At 39.5% G+C, this 20,438-nt stretch overlaps 1 protein-coding gene across 13 annotated transcripts in view; it reads left to right on the top strand.

The window, feature by feature from the left end:
- Positions 1-4,625: 4,625 nt before the first annotated feature.
- CADPS (calcium dependent secretion activator) overlaps positions 4,626-20,438 on the top strand; it is a 472,068-nt gene continuing 456,255 nt past the window's right edge. For 9 of the 13 annotated variants that reach the window (XM_073901482.1, XM_025885231.2, XM_025885232.2 and 6 more), the window contains exon 1: positions 4,626-5,943. In XM_073901482.1, coding sequence (XP_073757583.1) covers positions 5,494-5,943 — 450 coding nt within the window. In that variant the 5' untranslated portion in view covers positions 4,626-5,493. The remainder of the gene's footprint in view (positions 5,944-20,438) is intronic. The other 4 variants (XM_073901488.1, XM_073901484.1, XM_073901487.1 and 1 more) reach the window with 1 other exon arrangement.

Here is a 20,438-nt window from a genome sequence, read left to right as displayed (position 1 = left end):
ACCCTGATTTCAGTCATTCCTACTTACAATCCTCAGAAAACCTCCCAATCTAAAGCCAGTGTAGTTTGTGAAAACAATTAAATATAACCCAGATAATAAACCCAGAAAAATATTTTTGAGAAGGTAAAGACATAATGGTAGCAGCATTTACCAAGGTAAGCCAAATTGGAGAATTTGACAAATCAGGCAAATTATCTACCTAATATCTTACATAGCAATAGATATGTGGGTCCTTTTGTTCTCTTTCATTTGCTGGCATGTCGCCATGTCCATGTCAATGCAAAAGATTCAATTCTCCACTTAGTCCATGTAAACACCAACATAAACTGCTTTTCAATGTATACCACATCTAGCTCCCACTTCTATTAAAAGAAACTGTATATGTAAGAAATGTGATTACCCTGGTGAATAGTTGTTTTCAGAATTCAAGTCAAATATTTATTGTAAAATATGTTGTTCTCTTTTTCTTTTTTATTTTACCTAATAAGGTGGTTTTCCAAAACCAATTCCTGTAGTATTATTTATCATTCTAAAACATGTTTTATTGCCTGGAGTGAAAGAAGATGTTTTTGTGTGGCTTGATTTTATTATTTTCAGACTTATGATTGCACTTTAATTCCATCCTAACCCACTTCATTTCACTTTAGTAAGAATTATCATATGATAAAGAGTAATGATGAAGAGTACGTTTCTCAAAGAAAATAAACCATTTTCTAAGTCCCTGAAAATACTATCCAAAACAAGACAGGGATCAATGAAATAAATAGGCAAATATTCTATTATGTAAGGATGTATTCCTGGATTATTTGGTGTCTTTAATGTTGTTTTTCCATTTGATTATTTGTGCCCAAGTTCTGGTCATCTCGTTTGTTAAAAGTCCTTCTCCTATCAGTTGAAAAAAAAGTTTAAACCTAAAATCTATTGAAAAATACTTAAAAAATTTTTAACCCCAGTATAGTTACCATACACTGTTGTATTAGTTTCAGGCCTACAATATAGTGATTTAACAATTCTATACATTCTTAGGGTTTATAATGATAAGTGTACTCTTCATCCCCATCACCTATTTCATCCATCCCCCCACCAGCCTCCCCTCTGGCAACCATCTGTTTGTTCTCTTTAGTTAAGTGTTTTTTGTCTTTTTGGTTTGTCTCTTTCTTTCTTTTCTTTCTTTTTCTTTCTTTCTTTCTTTCTTTCTTTCTTTCTTTCTTTCTTTCTTTCTTTCTTTCTTCCTTCTTTCTTTCTTTGTTTTGTTTCTTAAATTCCACATATGAGTAAAATCCAGTAGTATTTGTCTTTCTCTGACTGATTTATTTCACTTAGCATTATATTTTCTGGCTCTGTCCATGTCATTGCAAATATCAAGATTGCATTCTTTCTTATGGCTAAATAATATTCCATTGTGTATGTATATATACCACATATTTTTTTATCCATTCCTCTGTTGATGGACACTTGAGCTGTTTCCATAATTTGGCTACTGTAAATAATGCTACAGTGAACCTAAGGGTGCACTTACCTTTTCAAATTAATGTTTTTATATTCTTTGGGTAAAATGCCCATAGTGGAATTACTGGATCATATGGTAATTCTATTTTTAATTTGTTGAAAAATACTTTTAATATAAAATCTAATTTTATTTTCCTGTCATTCCAAGGGAAGTGAGTACAATTGTCCCTCATTTTACAGATGAGGAAACTGAGTCTGAGTCATTAGGTAATTTTCTCAGAATAACTCTGCTGTTAAGTGGCAGAGGCAGAACTGCCTAGGTTGAGAGCCCAAGTATTTAACTTGACATAGGCATTCCATAAGGTTCATATTTCTCCTTTTCAGTGCTTGTGAGCTATTCCTAAAATTTTAAAAATAAAAGAAATATTGATTAGAGATGATTATGAGATGATTACATCTAGATAATATGAAATTTGTTATGAGATTTTAAAAAAACATAACCAAACTATTTTCAAGTAAAAAACATGCAAAAACATTAAAATGGCCATTAAACTCAGTGTTATTTGATTTTTATATGAGTGACATACAAAAGTGTTTTTCACCAAAGTGTCTATTAATTGTCAATGACTCTGATATTTCTCATACTTGTGGCCTTTTACATGATCATAGCAAACACTTCAGAGGAGAATGGTCTAGATAAGAAAACCCTGGGTTAATATTTCAATTGTTTCCATCTCCTCTAGACTTTGCTTTTAGTGGGTGGGATTTAAAAAAGATCAGTGTTATAAGTTCTGCTTTCATGATATGGTCTCCAGATGGCTGACTAAAATTTATTCCATCACCTTGAGGTTATTCAAGTTTCCTACAAAGCAGAACTGGAGGTAGGGGCAAACACGGAAGCATCTAAGATAACTTATTTGAGATTATAGATACTTGTCTATATCAGAATCTGTGGTAGAATTATATTTTTTAAAAATAATAACATGGGTGTTAACAAAAGATAAACAAATATTAAGAGCCTTTGGATGTGTTCTGGGGCTATTTTCATTCTTGTTCATCAAAATTTGTATCTAGAAAGCCATGACTCTTGGTTTAAATGTTTAAGGAGTTCTGGTTGGCATATCTTATCTTCAGCAGTAGCGAAGAGCTATAATATCCCCCAAGGACTTTGAATTAGGTTTTAGCTAAGGTAAAATATATCTTTGAAAGAATGTACACTTTAAATGACAAGAATGCACACCATTTGAAAAAAAAATAGAAGTGTTTCTCATAAAATCTGTTTAAGTCTCCCTGACTGAAAACTTATGGGGGGGAATTGAGAAGATTCTTAGATTTAGCTAAGCAATGTTACATTTAATACCCAAGTCATAGGTTTATATGATTAATAAAACATAGACACTGAATTTTTGTTTTAATGAGTATAATTGGGATAAATACCCCACATAATGCCAAAGGAATTTGTCAAAATACAACAGTAAACAAAACTTTTTTATAGTAATTGAGAAGTTCCAAATGGTTCTGAAGACAGAATTCATGGTCACTCTTCTCCCAGTGTCTAATGTGATAATACTTAAATGCCTAAGCCTGCTTAAAGAAGAAATATTTAACTGGTAAATGGCCTTTGTTTGGCCTTCAAGATCACTCCTTCCTCAAATCACCATATTCTCCCTAGGTAACTTAATTCATTTTTGTGCCCTAAACATGATCCCTCCACTTGGCCAAATGCATTATTATTTCAGCTTCTTTTATGCTCCCCACTTCTCCCTTACCTATCCGTACCCCATCTCCATAACATTTTGTACCTTACTTGGTCCCTTGTCTTATCGCTATGGCTTTGCCAAGTATGTTTTCATTTGTAATATCTTCTCTTTTCACCATTCATTTATATGGTTCCTTCCTTTAAAATTTAACTCTCTTGAGAAACACAGAATTCTTTTCCATTCCCGGTTGTTTCATTCATGCAAGCTTTTAGCAGTTTACTAATTTGGATTTGTTGATATGTTGCCTTGAAATAAGTGCTGTCAATCTTTTTCACATGTTTATGTTGTATCTCCCAAAGGAGATTATAGACTCTTTAAGAGATTGTCTTTTAAAAATTCCATCTACCCCAAGCAACTAGAACAATGTTCACTCCATAAAAAGGTGAATAACAGTTATCGATTGATTGGCCTACTAAGTTTTCTATCCCAGGGAAACCAATACCACATGATCTGAAATTCCTTTACTTCTTTAGAGTAATTAAAAAGTGAGGACTGCAAAACTGTAATAATTTCTACATTGCTGGATTATTTGTTTTAAATTGATACAGAATGTGGGTGATAACCACAGTAGTTATGTCCTTGAGATGAGTATTGTGGTGAAGTCAAACATAAGCTATACATGTATTATTAATTCAAAGTCTCAAACAGGATTGTTGGAGTTGATGTGAAGTTAAATGTTGTTTTTAGTCCCTTTTTAGCTCTCAAATTAGTGAGAAAGCTCCACTTGAATATCAAAGCCTGCAGTAAAACTCATGGTAAATTTGAAAATACATAAAGACAGATGTGATGTAAACTTTAAATTCACGCTACACTTTTACAATAACTCCCACGAGTATCTAGGAATAATTCGAACATTAGAAAATGCATAAATATAGGAGATGGGGGTGGGCGGAGGTGGAGAAAGGTCTCTAGTTAGCCTAAGATCCAAGGGCGGCGGGTGTTGGTTTGTTTTCAATCCATCTGCGGGTCGCTGATTAGATTCAGCACGCTGGCCAGCTCCCTTGTCCGCCGGGTTTATTGGCGTAAGTGAAAGGAACAGGGGGAAGGAAGGCACCATCTGCCGCTTGGAATTAATAGATAACCGAGAAGCAGGGATGAAGACAGTAAGACAGAGTCAACATATCGGATGTTGATGCCGCTGAGTTCTTGGGGTGTCTTTGTCTGATCTCAGGGTCCCCACTCCTCCACCCAGATCTTCCAGCAGCCAGAAAAGAGAAAGGGCTGAGCAACCAGAATCCCTTCTATTTCTCTGGTATGCTTACCTCAGCAGAAAGTGTTCCCAGTTCTTGGAATTGAAGAATATTCATCATAGCTTTTGCGGGGGAGGGAAGGGCGGGGCTTCTACTTAAATAGTTGAGCTACATGGTCCATACACCAATCAATTCAAAATTTGATTCACTTTTATTTTAATGAGTGGGTGTATGTAAATTGCTGGAATCAAAGTTTACCCAGGTGGGACAAATAGGCTACCAAGACCCACTGCCCACAAACCCCGGTGTGAAGAAACCTGGGGAAAGGAGATAAACTCTTCCTTTCTTGTATGGGATCTCACCGACTTCCTCTCCGCGCAACCTCTGGATTTAGGGTCTCCAAACAGACCGCCCACTCTTCGTAACAAGAAGTCATTACTGGTTTGTCTATTTCTTCCTCCCCCAAGAACTTTTTGTCCGAGGGAGGGTGAGTGAGGTCGAGGTAATGAGAACTGGGGATCAAGAAGGAAATTATCCACAAAGGGGAGGGGGTGAGGAGTGTAGGAAAGTGTTAGGGTCGGTACTGAAGCTCTGAGACTTTGAGGCCGCTCCACGCTCTCCCCGCTCCAGCCTTCTGCAGCCACCCTTTACGCAACGGACACGGGAGAGTTAAGCCAATAAACACGTAAGCGCCGCTCCCTCCCCAATCGGCAAGATGCCTCTTAGGCTCTTGGCTGCATCGACAGCTTGCAACACTCGGCATCTTTTCTGGAGGCGCCTCCTTCAGCGGCTGCAGATGGTATCCGGCTGCGAGCTCAGGGCTCGCAATTGATTCTCCTCCTTGCCCACCTCGGGTCCACGGACGCACCTCTCCTTTCCCCTCCTCCCCTCGCACTCCTGGGTCTGAGCCCAGCTCGCGATCGCCGAGCAGAGGAAGCAGTCGCGGCGGCGGAGGCTGAGCAGCATCGCCCGCTCCCTGATTTGGGGAGAAGCGCCCATCCCAGGGAGCCGACCCTCAGCTGCCTCCAGCGCCCCCCATCTTTTGCACCCCTAGCCCAGGGCTCCAAGGACCACCCCCCTCCCCAGGCGCCACCATGCTGGACCCTTCGTCCAGCGAAGAGGAATCGGATGAGATCGTGGAGGAGGAGAGCGGCAAGGAGGTTCTCGGTTCGGCCGCGTCCGGCGCGCGCCTGTCCCCCAGCCGCACCAGCGAGGGCTCGGGCGGCGTTAGCGGCGCCGGGCTTGGGGGTGGCGGCGGTGCAGGCGCCGGAGCCGGGGTGGGCGCCGGCGGCGGTGGGGGCAGCAGCGCAAGCGGCGGTGGCGGGGCCGGGGGGCTGCAGCCCAGCAGTCGCGCCGGTGGCGGTCGGCCCTCCAGCCCCAGCCCGTCGGTGGTGAGCGAGAAGGAGAAGGAGGAGTTGGAGCGGCTGCAGAAGGAGGAGGAGGAGAGGAAGAAGAGGCTGCAGCTCTATGTGTTCGTGATGCGCTGCATCGCCTATCCCTTCAACGCCAAGCAGCCCACCGACATGGCTCGCCGGCAGCAGAAGGTAGGTGCGCCTGGGAGGCCCCGGGAGAGGCGCCGGGACGTAGCCTGGCGGGCGGGGCGAACAATGGGAGCTGGCGGCGCAGCTGGCGAGGTGGAGCAGGAGGAGGAGGAGGAGGAGGAGACCGCGCCCTGGGGAAGGGGCTACAAGGCCCCCTCTCCGAGGCCCGGGTCGGCGCAGCTCCGAGCGCGCCTGGAGCTGCCGGGAACCGGCGAGGTGCCTGGACCTCAGCGCCGTGTGTCCCCACCCGGGAGTGCTGGGGAGCTAGGCGGGCAGGTCCGGCTCTACGGCCCGGGAGGCTCGGGTAGTGACTTGCAGCCCGCGGCGCCCAGAGAGGCCTTGCTCCTTTTGCCGGGCTCCCGGCACTCTCCAGCGGCTTGGCGGCTGCGCTGAGCTCTGGGCCCGCCTTCCTGGGCGTGCGCTCGGCGGGCGGGGGCACCCGGCAGGTGGGGGCACCCGTGTAGAGCGAGAAGAGCGCCTCTGAATCGCGCTTGGCTCGCCCAGCCGAGAGAGCCGCAGGGGCAGGCGGGACAAAGCAAGTCCGGGAGGCGAAGCTTCCAGTCACACGGCGAAGGGCACCCTCCTCCCTTCGTCGGGGTCAGCTGATCCCGACTAGGGTCGTCTAAGGGTCCTCGGTCACCGCTTCCCCCTCTGGCTGATGTTACCCCCAAACCCCCTGCCCCTTCTTCAGTGACCCCAGAGCCGGGGCACGCCCTCTGGTCCTTCTACCAGGGTCAGCTCCTCTACCTTCCTCCCTTTGACCCTCTTCTCTTCCCAAGGTGACTTCGCCGCCACCTTCTGGCTCTCCGGGGCCCTCCATTCCCAGCCGCTTTGGGCTTGATAAAGTGCAGCTGCAAAAAGCTTCGCAATTAGGAGCATCAGAAGCTTTTTGTGTCTGAGGCTGGGGCAAGGCTGAGGCGGCTCCGGACTGCTTTTGATATGAAAAAAGTGTCTATTTCTATCAGCTGTTTTCCAGCCAGAGAAAGGAGAGGGAAGGTTACTGCAGGATAAGGGGCTGTGGTGGGACCAGAAGAGAAGAGGTCAGGTCCCCGGTTGGAGGTTGGAGGGAGTTAGTGAAGAAAGTCCGCATTTCGTTGTTTCTTTTAAGTGAATTTGTCAATTCCATTTTGAAAGCGTAGCCGGTGAAGCCCCCAGAGGGACGGTTTCTTAAAAGAGTGAATTTTTTGGTTGCTGTCACTTGAGACTGAATTCCATGTTGCTGTAGTAGCGTGTTAGGGTTTCCTGTATTTATCCACCCTTAAGTTAGCACAGATTTCTCTGTTTGTTTTGCTTATATATGTACACATACCACCCAGCGCTGATGATTTATTTCAGCTATCACAAACTTGGTTATCAGTTTTATTAAAAATACAACTCATTTCCTGGTTGGGGAATAGCAGGTGGGCTACACACTCCACTCTCTACCCCTCATCTGTGGCCCCTTGCTTTTTCAGCCTCTGTTGTGGACTACAGTAGACAAAAATATCCTCAGAACAATAAAAGTTTTTGGATTTTCTATTAAGGTTGGGTGTTGGGTTCAGGTACAGGGCCTGATATTTCAAGTTTCAGCTTGGAACTATTATAATTGTGACTTTATAGCAGGGGAAATGTCATCTTCAAAATCTATCCCATTAATAACATCACCAACCAAAGATGTTCTATTCCTTTGGCAATGAAAACTATTGTGATTTAAAAAGAAAATATAAAACAAATTTTGCTTTATCAGTCAAAAGGCTCTAGAGCTCTGTCTTTTAAATAGAGGCTAAAATTCAGCACTAGACTGGGGAAAGAAATCTGTTCCCACCGTGGCCCATTTCTTCTAAAAAGAAACTTCAGCCACCTGAAAAGATCATCATCAGGCTAAGTTTTTCTGGTCTGGTTGCATGTTTTACCTGAATCAATTCAAAGCTGTGGTTCTGAGGGGCAAGTGGGTTCTTTTTACACATGACCTTAACATCAAAGAGACTACAGGACAGATTGATAACACTGGCATTTGGTCAACCTATTTTTAGTTATTGCAGCAAACTAGGGCTAAATGCATATTCCAGCAAAGCTGCCTCAGGGCTGTTGGCTATACTGGGAAGCTGAATATCTACCTCCTTATTACAAAAGAAAACAAGCTTTTCCATATCTGTATCTTTAAGTTTTTAGTGTCTTTCTGGAAAAGAATGTTTTACTATTTTTCTCCCAAGTAGAAAGCTTGGAACTTTGATGTATTTTTTTAGTGCACAGTCACTGAAAGTAACAAATGTTTGCATAAGCATTGTGGTAAAATTTAAGGCCAACAAGTAAGATTGATAAGCCAAAATTAGTCTTGGAGAAATATAAACTTGTTGTAGAGTACATATGAATTTTTAGTACAATAGAAATGGATGAATTAGAAACAGGAAAAATGATGTGGAAGAAGGGAATAGAGCCAGAGAAGACTGCCTATGAAAAAGTTTCTGAATTGGGGAAGAAAAGAGATCATATGGTCAAATCATCATGCTGTTCACCTTAAACTTACACAATCTTTTATGTCCGTTATACCCCAACAGAGCCGGAGAAGAAAAGATCATATTATACAGAGTATAAGACAGTTTATGAAACCAAATAGTCTATATCCTAACACTGGCTGTAATTTTTCAAGAACCTACCATGTGCAAGGCACTTCACTTAGATCATTTTTTAAAAATAGGATTTATTTTTTAGAAGAGTTTTAGAATTACTGAAAAATTGAGAAAATAGTACAGAGAGTTCCCATGTACTCCAGTCCCAGTTTCCCCCTATTAATATCTTATAATAGTATGGCACATCTGTTACAGCTAAAGAACCAATATTGATACATAATTAATAAAAATACGTAGTTTAGAAATTTCCTTAGTTTTTACTTACTTTTGTTTTTTTTGTTCTTTGATCACTTTAAATTCTCCCAATTCTAACAATGTAGGAATTACCATCTTCATTTTTAGAAAATGGAGACTCAGAGGTTTTATAATTTGCCTAAAGCACTACATCGATAGGAGAATGAGTGGAAACTGAGGCATGGGTTATTCTGATTTCAAATCCTGTCTTTTTAATATGCAACACTGGCCAGAAATATTCTAGAATGAAAAATAGAATCCTGACATGTCAGGTGTACTTTTTTTTTTTTCTAAACCCAGGGTTTCTTCTATTTGAGTTGAGAGAGATCTGTTCCTCTCCTTTGGACACTGGTCAAATAACATGGGCAAAATGGACATTTAGATATTAACCTCATAAAAAGTATGAAGGAAAGAGATGAGCAATTGGCTGGTAAATCAGAACACCAGACTTGCCAGGCTTTCTATGTGGTTTGAGCTGAAGATAAAAAAAAAAAAAAGTATTTTAGCCAGGAAGAACAACTGGAAAGGAGCAGAGGGGGATGGTACCATTCCTAGATCATTCTGTTAGTTAATTATTTTGATTTCACTTTTCCTGGGGAAAAGAGTGCCTGGTCATTCCAATAATCTCCCCAGTTAAAAGAAGGGACTTTAAACAGACTATGTGAAAACATATTTTATCATTTATAGGTACACTTTTCTTGTACTACAGTGAATCTAAATATAACATGCTAGTGGTGATAATTAATGACCAAAACAAAATCTGTCCTTCTGACTATCACAGTGTATGTTTCAGCTGCTCATAAATGACAATTTGAAAAACTATTCTGTGCTTTTTATTTGTCCTCTTTTGTCATAATGGTAAAGTGAATACCTAGAAGTTGGCATGGCAAAGCTGTGCCATATGTTTCTAAATTATGTAGTAACGGTGATGAGTGGCTACCTCAAGTGAACTAGCTGCTTATAGATGTTACTGAGGGAATATAAAAGCAAGCACTGTAAACAGTTCTGTATAATATGTAGATTGACATGACCAATCTTTTAATTGGTTAGGAATTGTAATGTCTGGATTATGAATTAATATGGATGCATATACACATTTGTGTACCTGTATATCAGTGTGTGTGTGTATGTAATGATGGAAAAGGGGCAATCCTAAAATCATGTTTATTTTATATGAACTCCTATTTCATTCAAGAGGACTTCATGAGTAGACCAAATGTGTTGTAAGATTAAGCTACTCATTTCTATGTGATTCATCTCATAGCTTGCCATGAAATTTTGGCTAGTGTTGAGTCACTGTTAGCCATAAAAATTCTGTCTTTATTCATTTACTTATTTGACTTTGTGAGCTGGTCATGGCTCAAAAGCCCTTACCTTTCCTAAAATTTAAGACCTAGTCTTAGCTAACTATATATGTGCATGCGTGTATGTATGTATTTTAAATCCATAATAGGGGTTCATCCATTCAGATAGGTTTTGAGGCATTTGGGTTAGCTCTGCTATTCAAAATTCTTAAGAGTCACCTTGTCGATGCAACATATGATTTGGATTTTAAAAAATACATGCTCTAACCTTTTGAGAGAATGAAATGGCTATTAAGCCAGGATTCCTTCAAAAAGAATTGTTCCTCTCTTCATCAGAAAAAGAATTGAAGTCTTTATATATGCTTTTTGGCATTTTCCTTCCAATCTCCTTGGTGCAATGGGCAGGAACTGTTTTGCACTGGTATTAGCAGAGAAATTCTGAAGATGCAGAATACCAAAAAAAATAGTACGAGAGGGCTCTTGCCTCATTACATTCTTGGAATAGCCTCATGCTTCCCTAAAACTGGACTGAAGAACAAAGGAAATTAAATCCTTCATTCCTGAAGAATTGTACTGTGTATGATGGTAAAAGTCAAATGATTCACAGATCTTTCTCCTACAAAAGCAAATTTCATATACAGTCATTGGCTATTGCATTAAAATATAATCAGTGTTTATGATTTGGGGTTAGGTGTCTATACAACTTAAGCTGGAATGATTAAGAGAGTTCTCCTAACTTAGAACTAAGTTTTAAATACATGACTAGTTACTCCTTGCACCAAGCACTCTCTCTCCCAGGCTGGGTAGCAGAACCAGAAGATACCTGTGAGTTATGTTCCTGATTTGAGGAACTTATGTTCTAGTTTGGAAGATAACATATACACACGTCAAATAAGTTGAGAATAAGAAAGTGTTTAATTGTAAGATGCTGATTACAAATACTAAAGTGTAGGGAAAGAGAGAGTGATTGTGTACATGCATACACACGGAATTGGATATAATAGTAGGGAAAATCTCCATGGAGGAAGTAGACTAGGATTAGGTCTTAAAGAATTTGTATGATTTGTATCAGCCTAGAGGAAGACAGGTATTCCAGTCTGGAGAAGAGCCTGAGGTAGCAGTAATGTGGAAAAGAGCCATTGTGGGACACTGTTAGTCCAATCATTTAGTTCCAAGTTAGAAAAACCCAACTCAACTGGCTAAATCAAAAAGAAAACAAAGGGGAAAGGAAAGATTTATTGGTGTGTGTAATAGAAAAGCATTCAGTGCTCGGTGACTACAGGCATGGCTGGATCTAGGGGTTCAAATGACTTTCTTGACAGAATGAAGAAAGATGAATAGAAAGGATATATATGTCAAAATTCGAACTGTGTTTGAGATTAGTCACTACCACTACTAAACCACTGCTTATAGGCAAGTCCACTTCTATCTCTGGATAATTTCTTCATCTTTCTTATGAAGAGGGGGATGGGGAAGCTTCAGATTATCTCTAATGTGCCCACTCCAAATAACAGTTGATAGTTCTTGCTGGGCAATGCAGCTCCTCATTATCAAGACTTAACATTTCCTTTGATCTTCTATTTGTGATATTTTTACATTACAATATAAGGCAGTGTCTTCAAAGAATCTGAGACAGAAATCAAGTTAGAGTTCACTTTGTCCAACTAAATTTTCAGATGAGGAGGTGAGATCTTAAAAGTTTATAAGACTCCAAACTATATGAGAGCTTGTAAATTGTGACCTGTGGGCTAAAATGATCCACAAGTGTATTTTGTTTTGTCTACAATGCATTTTTCAGTTTTTTAAATTAGCTCTCAACATTTAAAACCATGAACTTCACCAAAAAAATGTGTATTTCTGGCTTCTCTTATAACTGGAAGATGTGTTAGTGGAAGATGAAGCTGAGCCTGAGTTTGTTTTTTTATGAGTTTTCAAAAAAGCAATAGAAATAAGACTACCAAGCCATCAGTTAAATAATGAAATGTTGATCACCTTTAACAAATTATTTTTGTTCTAAGATGGATACCATATACATCTGGATGGTAGGACACCAGCTATCTGGTTCTTGCCAACATCATCTATTCTTGCTATTGTTGCACAGATATTGATGGTCTGACCCTGGCCATTGTAGCACATCCAAGGAAAGGATCTGGAAATTTGGAACTCTATGTTTCCTGTCTCTGGCAAGTTTCCTTAGTAGGATTAGATTTATAGTTTCTGCAGAATTGGAAAGCTGATGATCAGAATTACCTTGCTATTTTTTTTTTTTATTTATCAGTCCAAGCATGTGGTGGAATTCTCTGATATTAGCAGGTAAGGAAGGGAGGATGAAGTCTGCAAATGGTTCGAAGTCTGGTCATTGCACTTGACATATGACAGTGAAGAACAGTAGTTAAGAACATAGACTCAGAAACTTGAATGTCTGGGTTTGTTCCCTGGCTGTACCCCAAACTGCCTCTGCGATTTTGGGCAACTTATTTAACCTCAGTTTACTCACTGATAAAATGGGGATAGTAGTGGTACCTTCGTCATTGGGTTCTTATGAAAATTAAGTGAGATAATACACTAAAGCTTTTAGAACAATGCCTGGCATGTGGTAAGTGCTGTTTAAGTGTTAGTTCTTGTTATTGTTGATATGTGCAATGTTGTGTTATTTTTATCTGTAAAGGGACTGAGAAAGTTAACATATGCAAAGTACTGACCATAGCAAACCTTATATTCATATTTCTGTCATCATTGTGATCATTATCATTATTGACATGATAAGCAGACCTGGAAGGCAGTGGTTACCATCGTAGCATCATCTACAGAGTGGATAGGGTTGAAGGTACAATGCATCCCGATTTCTCTTTTACTGAAACACTTCACTAACTCTGCAGGTCACCAGTCTCTGATTCAAGTCCCGGGTCAGTTTTGTGACCTGGTGACTATGTGACCTTGGGCACATTATCCAGTCTCTTTAAGTCTGTAAAGTGGGGGAAAATAACATTGAGGATTACAAGGGAAAAAAAAGCATGTTAACTGCTTAACAAGTCCACAACATGGAGTAAATCTTGAGCAAATGTTGTCAGGAACAGTAATTCCTGCATTTTTGTCCACCAATACTATTTCATACTACAATATCTTTGCTCATGCTGTTCCTTATTTTAGAACATCTTACCTTTCTTCACCTGATTTGCTCTTGTTCATCCTTTAATTAACTCAGGTGTTATCTCTTACTAGAAACCTTACCCAAATCTAAATGCTTTCTCAACTCCCTAGTCTATTTCCACTTTACTCCCTGTATATTATATTTAAATTACCTTATATGTGTATGCCTCTTTCTGACTAGACTGTAAGTACCCCAAAGACAGGGACCACATTTACTACTCTTTGATTCCCCATTTTCTGAAAACAGTGCTTGGCACAAAGTAGGTACTTGTAAACATTTAGACTTGAAATTCCACACTGATGTTTTCTTTCCTAGGAAGCTTCTAAAGAGAGGAAGTGAAAGAGTCTTAAATACAGTCGGCCTCTGTTTTAGGTACACAACTTATTTACTTTTATAAAAGCTTCTCAGTGGAAAACAGGAAGAACGTACCAATTACTAAATGGTTTCAAAATAATTTATGTAGCAGAAACATAAACCATTGATTACTTCCCAGCTTAGCTTGTTTATACCAACAATGGACACATCTTGAGATATTATAGAGAAGAATCTTCTTTTAAAGACAATAAGCCATTATGAATTTCTTGAAATGGCTGAATCCCAGTTGAACTTCAATCACTGTAGGACACCTTTACATGGCCAGTCATTAAGTCAGAAAGAACCAAAATGAGAACTGAATCTCCATATTGGGTATATGTTCTTTAGTAAGTTTTATTTGATTTAGCCCTTTCTGAAGGAAAAAAAAAAGAATGGGCAGTCAACAGCATGTTAGCGAAAGTTAGGCTGTTTGAAATATTATCAGTCTCAAGGTTACCAAAGTTATATAATAGAATCTATAGTTGTACATGTTTAGACATAGATATGCTTTTCTCTACTTCTATTATGGGATTTGGGGACTATTTTCTCTCTCATTGTAAGCTGTCTAAAGTCTTTTCTGAGTATAGTTAGACTATAAATAAATAGTAACCATTGCGCTGTTGTATATTGGATACAGTAATAAGAATGGGATGGGTGTAAAGTATCCTTAAAAAAGTAAAACTGCTTAGGAATGGATTTTTCTAATGCCTTTCACTAGTCAAGGGGAAAATTATCTTTGCTAAGCCATTCTTTTCATTTTAACAAGCAGGAGAATTTTGAAAAATAAATTGAATTATCAAGCCTCCAAGTGTTCTAAGCTCCTGACCACTCTTCTAAAATTGAGAGAAATGGAATAATCTGACAATGTATTGACATCCTCTCAGCAGCCCCTATAGGAGGAAGATATCAACCTGTCTTGTGGTGTTTTTCACCATCACTTCCGTGCAGTAGGAAAGTTATGAGATACTTTGGGGTTAACTTTTTTTTTAATCCCTAAGTGTTCCAGGAGCACATGCTAAGCTACAGACCCTCCAGGGGCTGTAGTGCTTTGAAAAAGACAATGGGATTTTGGCAAACATGCAGAGTGGTACAGGGAATCTACTGTGCCACTTAAGAAAGCAAAGGAAAAACATTGAAAATTCTTGCAAATAATTGTGCCTTCTGTTGCCCATGCAGAAAAACAGCCTTTTGGTGTGGATGGTAGGCATAGAGTTGTTTAAGCAAATGAGTTAAAATATATCTTGAACATCGACTTTGGTGATTTTTCTGACAAGTATAGCAACTGTTGTCTATAAGGCAGCGTGTCATAACATACTGTGTTCAAAACATTTCTTGAGGGCTCTTCCATATTCAATTTTTGTTTGTTATACATCATCAAACAACATTGTTTTGAGCCACTTCCACATACAAGAAACTCACTAAATCCTGGAGGCAAAATATGCAAAGACATTTTAGGCAGCCTTCCTGATCTCTAAGAACCTACCAATCTGGTTAAGAAGTTGAGATGCACCAATATAGAATGTAGCTTATAGTGTAAGGCAGGATGTCGTGAGGGTCTCAGTCTTAAATATTGGTATGTTTTAGGTCTCTGTCCTTGGCCCTTGTTATGGGTTGATTGTGTCCCACCATCCCACCAAAAATTCATGTTGAAGTCCTAATCCTCAGTACCTCATAATGTGACCTTATTTGGAAATAAGGTCTTTGAGGATGTTATTGGTTAAGATGAGGTCCTTCAAGGTCCTAACCCATTATGACTGATGTCCTTACTAAAAGAGGAAATTTCAACATAGGGACACACACACACAGAGAAAACACTATGTGAAGAGGAAGGCGGAGATTAAAGTAATGCCTGTACAAGCAAAGAACAGCAAGGATTGCCAGAAAATCAACCGAAGGTAGGGGAGAGGCATGGAATATATTTTTCCTTATGACCTCAGAAGGCGCCAACCTTGCAGACACTTTGATCTTGAATTTCTAGCCTCCAGAGCTGTGAGACAATAAATTTCTGTTTAAGCCACCTAGTTTGTGATACTTTTTATGGCAGCCCTATCAAACTACTATAGCCCTCTCCTCTATGTCATCTCTCTGGGCCACTTCACCATTAATGATGGCTTTAGCTACTAACATCCCTGTACTTCCCATTCTTAGATCTTTGGCTCTAGCATGGTTCTCTCACCAGCCTTTCAAACCTATACATCAGGGCTGTTCAAAGTGTGGTCTCAGAATGGTACAAGTCAGTGAATACTTCATCAAGGGTTTACAATGAAATAAGGAACTTGCCCTAGTATGTAAGTTAACCCCCTGCTTTCTTCAAGAAAGTCTTGCTACCAAAAAAAAAAAATTGTCAGCTGAATTGAATACCTTAGTAATGAATTTGATGTAATTTCTGGTACTAACATTTTATCTTGGTTAAGGACCAATAACCAGCAGTTCACAGATGGCACAGGTCTACAGACTGTACTTGAAAGAACATGAACTTTCATGATATCTCCCATGGGATGTCTTCAGACCACCCAACAATAGAATTTCTCACCTAGTCTCTTTCCCCTTTATTTTCTAATTCAGTGAATGTCGTAATGGTGCTACTATATAACCAAGCTGTTATCAAGACAGTAGTGCACAACTCAACTTCAGATCTTCACTGTTGCTCATCCTCGCCACCAAAGGCTGCACACATCCTGTTGATATTCCTCTTTAGCAAGTTTTCACCTCTTTCTCCTCTTCTTCATCTTCATCACTGATGCCCTGCTTTGGGTCCTCATGATTGCTTGTGTGGACTTTTGTAATAACCTTCTAACTGTTCTGTCTCCTTTTTTGCCCACAGTCCATTCAGATACCAGGGTGATCATTCTGCAGCATAGACTCAATCAGGACTTCCTCTGCTCAGAATTCTTCAGTAGCTTTCTGTTTCTTGCACAGTTTACACTCCAAACTCATTAGCATGGACTAAATGGATTCTCTCTCCCTAGCCAGGCTCTACTCCTACAATTCTGCACCCACTGTTGGCTTTAGCCTATTAAACCACTTAGCATCCCTGTACTATTGCATGCTATCTTGTGCCTCATGTCTTTACACATGCTGTTCCTCCTGCTTGAAAAGCCCTCCCCACCCTTGCCTGCTATCCCTCTCCTAGGTGGATGATGGTAACCAGTCATTATAAAGAGCAGGAATAAATAATGACTGTTTACAGGATGTTTATTGTCTGTTGTCACTGCTATATCAATTTATAAGCCTTATCTCCTTTAATCTTTACAGTAACTCTGTAAGATAAGTATTAATCATCTCAATCCTATAGATAAGAAAACCAAGAGGCAAAGCAGTTAAGATACTTGTCTTATGTCATACGCTTCGTAAGTGGTAGAGAGGGGTTGGGACCCAGGGGCTCTGACTCTAGCCTGCCCTCTAAGCCATATGCTGTACTAACTAAATTGGAGCATTGAACACACTTTACTTCAGTGTATGTCTGTTGTTCTCTCCTGACAATACAGAGATGATTTCATTTAGTATCCTCTGGTGTCTGGTAGATAGTGTATACACCTGTAGGTACTCAATAGATTGTTGATGCAGAACTCATGATTATTGAATTCATGATTATTTAGAGAGCAATAATAAATACTCCTTACCATTAATAGCATGTTCACTGAGATGGTCTCATTTCTTCTTTAAAACCTTTTTGAGCAGTGAGGCATGTATTCTAAATCCTTGTTTTGTGGCAGGCAATGTGTGGTATGGAGAGCTCCCATTGGCTGGACAGAAGTATAGGATACCACCCTTGGCTTCCTGAATGCACCTAGGGCTTTCACCACTGTGCTGTCAGTCTTGGGTTCATGCTCAGTATGACTGAGGCCATTGCAGACTTTGGAAGGCCCATCTCACCTCATAGCAAACTTACTAAAATATACCTCATGTACACTTATTTTTGTATTGTCAAAAAGGAAAGGATTTTTTCAATCTTGCTTTTAAAACTATTTGTCTATATAACTTTTTAAATAAATGACTGTGACTTCTTAGGAATCATGGTGCATTTATAGGAATCCTTGTAAACTGAAAAACCAACCACACCAATTGTTTTCAAATGTAGTGATAGGAGTACTATATTTAACAATTAATGAAGTTGGCATATGTTTGGAAATCATTTACCTGAACATTTTTTCATTTTGATTTTTCATTTTTAGTTGTACATATTAGAGACAATACATTTTATTTAAGGACTCAGACATTTCTTTAGGTTCCTCGGAAGTTTCAAGACTCTAGTCGCTTCACAGATAAAATAGCCTTTGTCCAGGCTTAATGGAGGAAGTGGCACTTGAATTAAGCCTCCAGCTGACTGAGAAGATCAAAAGACAGTGATACGATATATTTTGGAGGGAAAGAAAGATACTTCCAAGTATTCAGAGATGAGGTAATGCAAAGCAAGTTTGAGGACCTCTGACCAAATATGACTGAATAAAGTTCCAATATTGGAGATAAAAGAAATAAGAATAAAGGTTTGGTCATGATTGTGGATGTCCTTCAACACCAGAGTACAGGCATTGGGGGAGTGGGGGCTTTATTATTCATTCATTCATTCCCCTATGCTATACTTTTCATCTTCTTGACTTATTTTATAACTGAAAATTTGTACCTTTTAATCCCCTTCACCTACTTTGCCCATCCCCAAAACCCTTCCTCTCTGGCAACCACCAGTTTATTCTCTGTATTTATGAGTATGTTTCTGTTTTCTGTTTTATGTTTTAGATTCCATATTGAAGTGAAATCATATGGTATTTGTCTTCCTCTGCCTTGAGTGATTTCACTTAGCATAATACCTTGTAGGTCTATCCATGGTCTTGCAAATGGCAAAATCTCATTCTTTTTTATGGCTGAGTAGTATCCTATTGCATATATATATACATATATGTGTGTGTGTGTGTATATATATGTATATATACACACATACATACTACATTGTTTTTATTCATTCATTTATGGATGGGCACTCAGGTTGCTTTCATATCTTGACTATTATAAATAATGCTGCAGTGAACATGGGGTGCATATATCTTTTCAAATTAGTGTTTTCAGATTCTTTGGATAAATACTCAGTAGTGGAATTACTAGATTATATGATAGTTCTATTTTTAGTTTTTTGAGGAACCTCTATTCTGTTTTCCACATGATTGCATCTATTTACATTCCTACCCACAGTGCATGAGTGTTCCTTCTCTACATCTTTGCCAACACTTCTTATTTCTTGTCTTTTTGATACTAAGCTTTCTGACTGGTGTGAGGTGATAACTCATTTGTGGTTTCGATTTGCATTTCCCTGATGATTAGTGATGCTGAGCATCTTTCTGTGTGTCTGTTGGCCATCTATGTGTCTTCTTTGGAAAATGTCTATTCAGATCCTCTGCCCATTTTTTAAATTGGATTATTGTTTTTTTGGTTTTGAGTTGCTTAAGTTCTTTATATATTTTAGATATTAACCTTTTATCAGATACATCATTTGTGAATATCTTCTCCCATTCAGTAGGTTGCCTTTTTATTTTGTTGATGGCTTCCTTTGCCATGAACAGGGGTGATTTTATAGGCATTGAAGAACCACTGAAGAATTCTAAGCAGAGCTGAAACATGACCATTGTAATATTTTAAGAAGACTAATCTAAGCAAGGCATGTAGAAAGCATGGAGAAGGGAGAAAGGATGAGTGTAAATGTCTTCACACTGTGAGAAAAGGCCACCAATTAGGCTTAAACATTTTATCCAGTACAGATCATCCTATGGTGTTATGGGGAAGTTTGTAGAAAATCTCAGAAAATTAATGCCTATATGTGGAAGTGTCTTGAATCACTAGTTCAAAAGCATTTCCTTAGACCAATTGTTGATTACTGCCTTCATTTTATCAGAGTAATTTTTATGTATTTGTCATAATATGTGAAACAAAATTGCCTGCCCTTTAAATTGTATTTAATTTTAGTGACCAATATTCTAATACCTTCGTATACAGGTGCCAAAGCACTTTTGCATAACATTATGAGGAACGTAATGACTGTTGGACAGAGATCATAGTAAACCTAGTGTAATTTCAGAAAATGTACATGTGATTCCATTACAGATTCCAGCTGACCTTGAGGATTCAAATGGAGCTTAATCTGGCCCTAAGAGGGCATGAGCCCCACAGTAAGCCCAGATTCAGATCAAGCCCACAGAAGGACAGAGGAGGGAGCCTGGGCTTGTGGCTTTTCTGGAGAGAAAATTTCAAAGAGTACCTAAACAGACTAAAAGAGAATCTTGGATTTGTCCCTCCCACCATATGATTCCATCCTAAAGTCTGACCTAGGTTTGCATAGGCAATCAGGGGATAAAGAACATTCGTACTTTCTGTCCTTCCTCACTCCTCAAGTGGGAATATTCTGATCTTAGTGGCAATGTTTGAGAAAAGTTATTGGACTACGTTTATTATTCATCAGAGTCTCTCCCATTGAAAGGGAAGCATACAGTTTCCAATAATCTCTCTTCTTGCACGTTCTTGGGTACCATCATCTTTTTTTACCTGTTCATAGGGATGATAAGATTTGCATGTGGACATAGGAGGTAGAGAAAGGCTTCATGCTGGAGTCTTGTCTTCCAAGATTCTAATAATAAAGAGGGAATTTGTTTTATATTTGACATTGTTACCTGTGTGTATAGTTCTCCTGAGAAGACAGGTGACTTTGGTCTAATATAAGATTCAGGTATTCTTGGGTCACCAGGTCATGACCATCTCAAAGGCTTCAAAACGCCACATCAGTTGCCAGAGGGTCACAGCCAGTGTCCTGGAGGAGGGCTGCATTGTAGCTGAGGAACAGCATGGAGAGGCAGGAGAGTA

Source organism: Callorhinus ursinus, unplaced genomic scaffold (genome assembly GCF_003265705.2).
Source record: "Callorhinus ursinus isolate GAN/ISIS: 27379988/994484 unplaced genomic scaffold, GSC_fseal_2.0 scaffold15, whole genome shotgun sequence".
Lineage (NCBI taxonomy): Eukaryota > Metazoa > Chordata > Mammalia > Carnivora > Otariidae > Callorhinus > Callorhinus ursinus.
The sequence above is the reverse complement of the archived record's forward strand: the minus strand, read 5'-3'. Positions and strand labels throughout refer to the sequence as shown.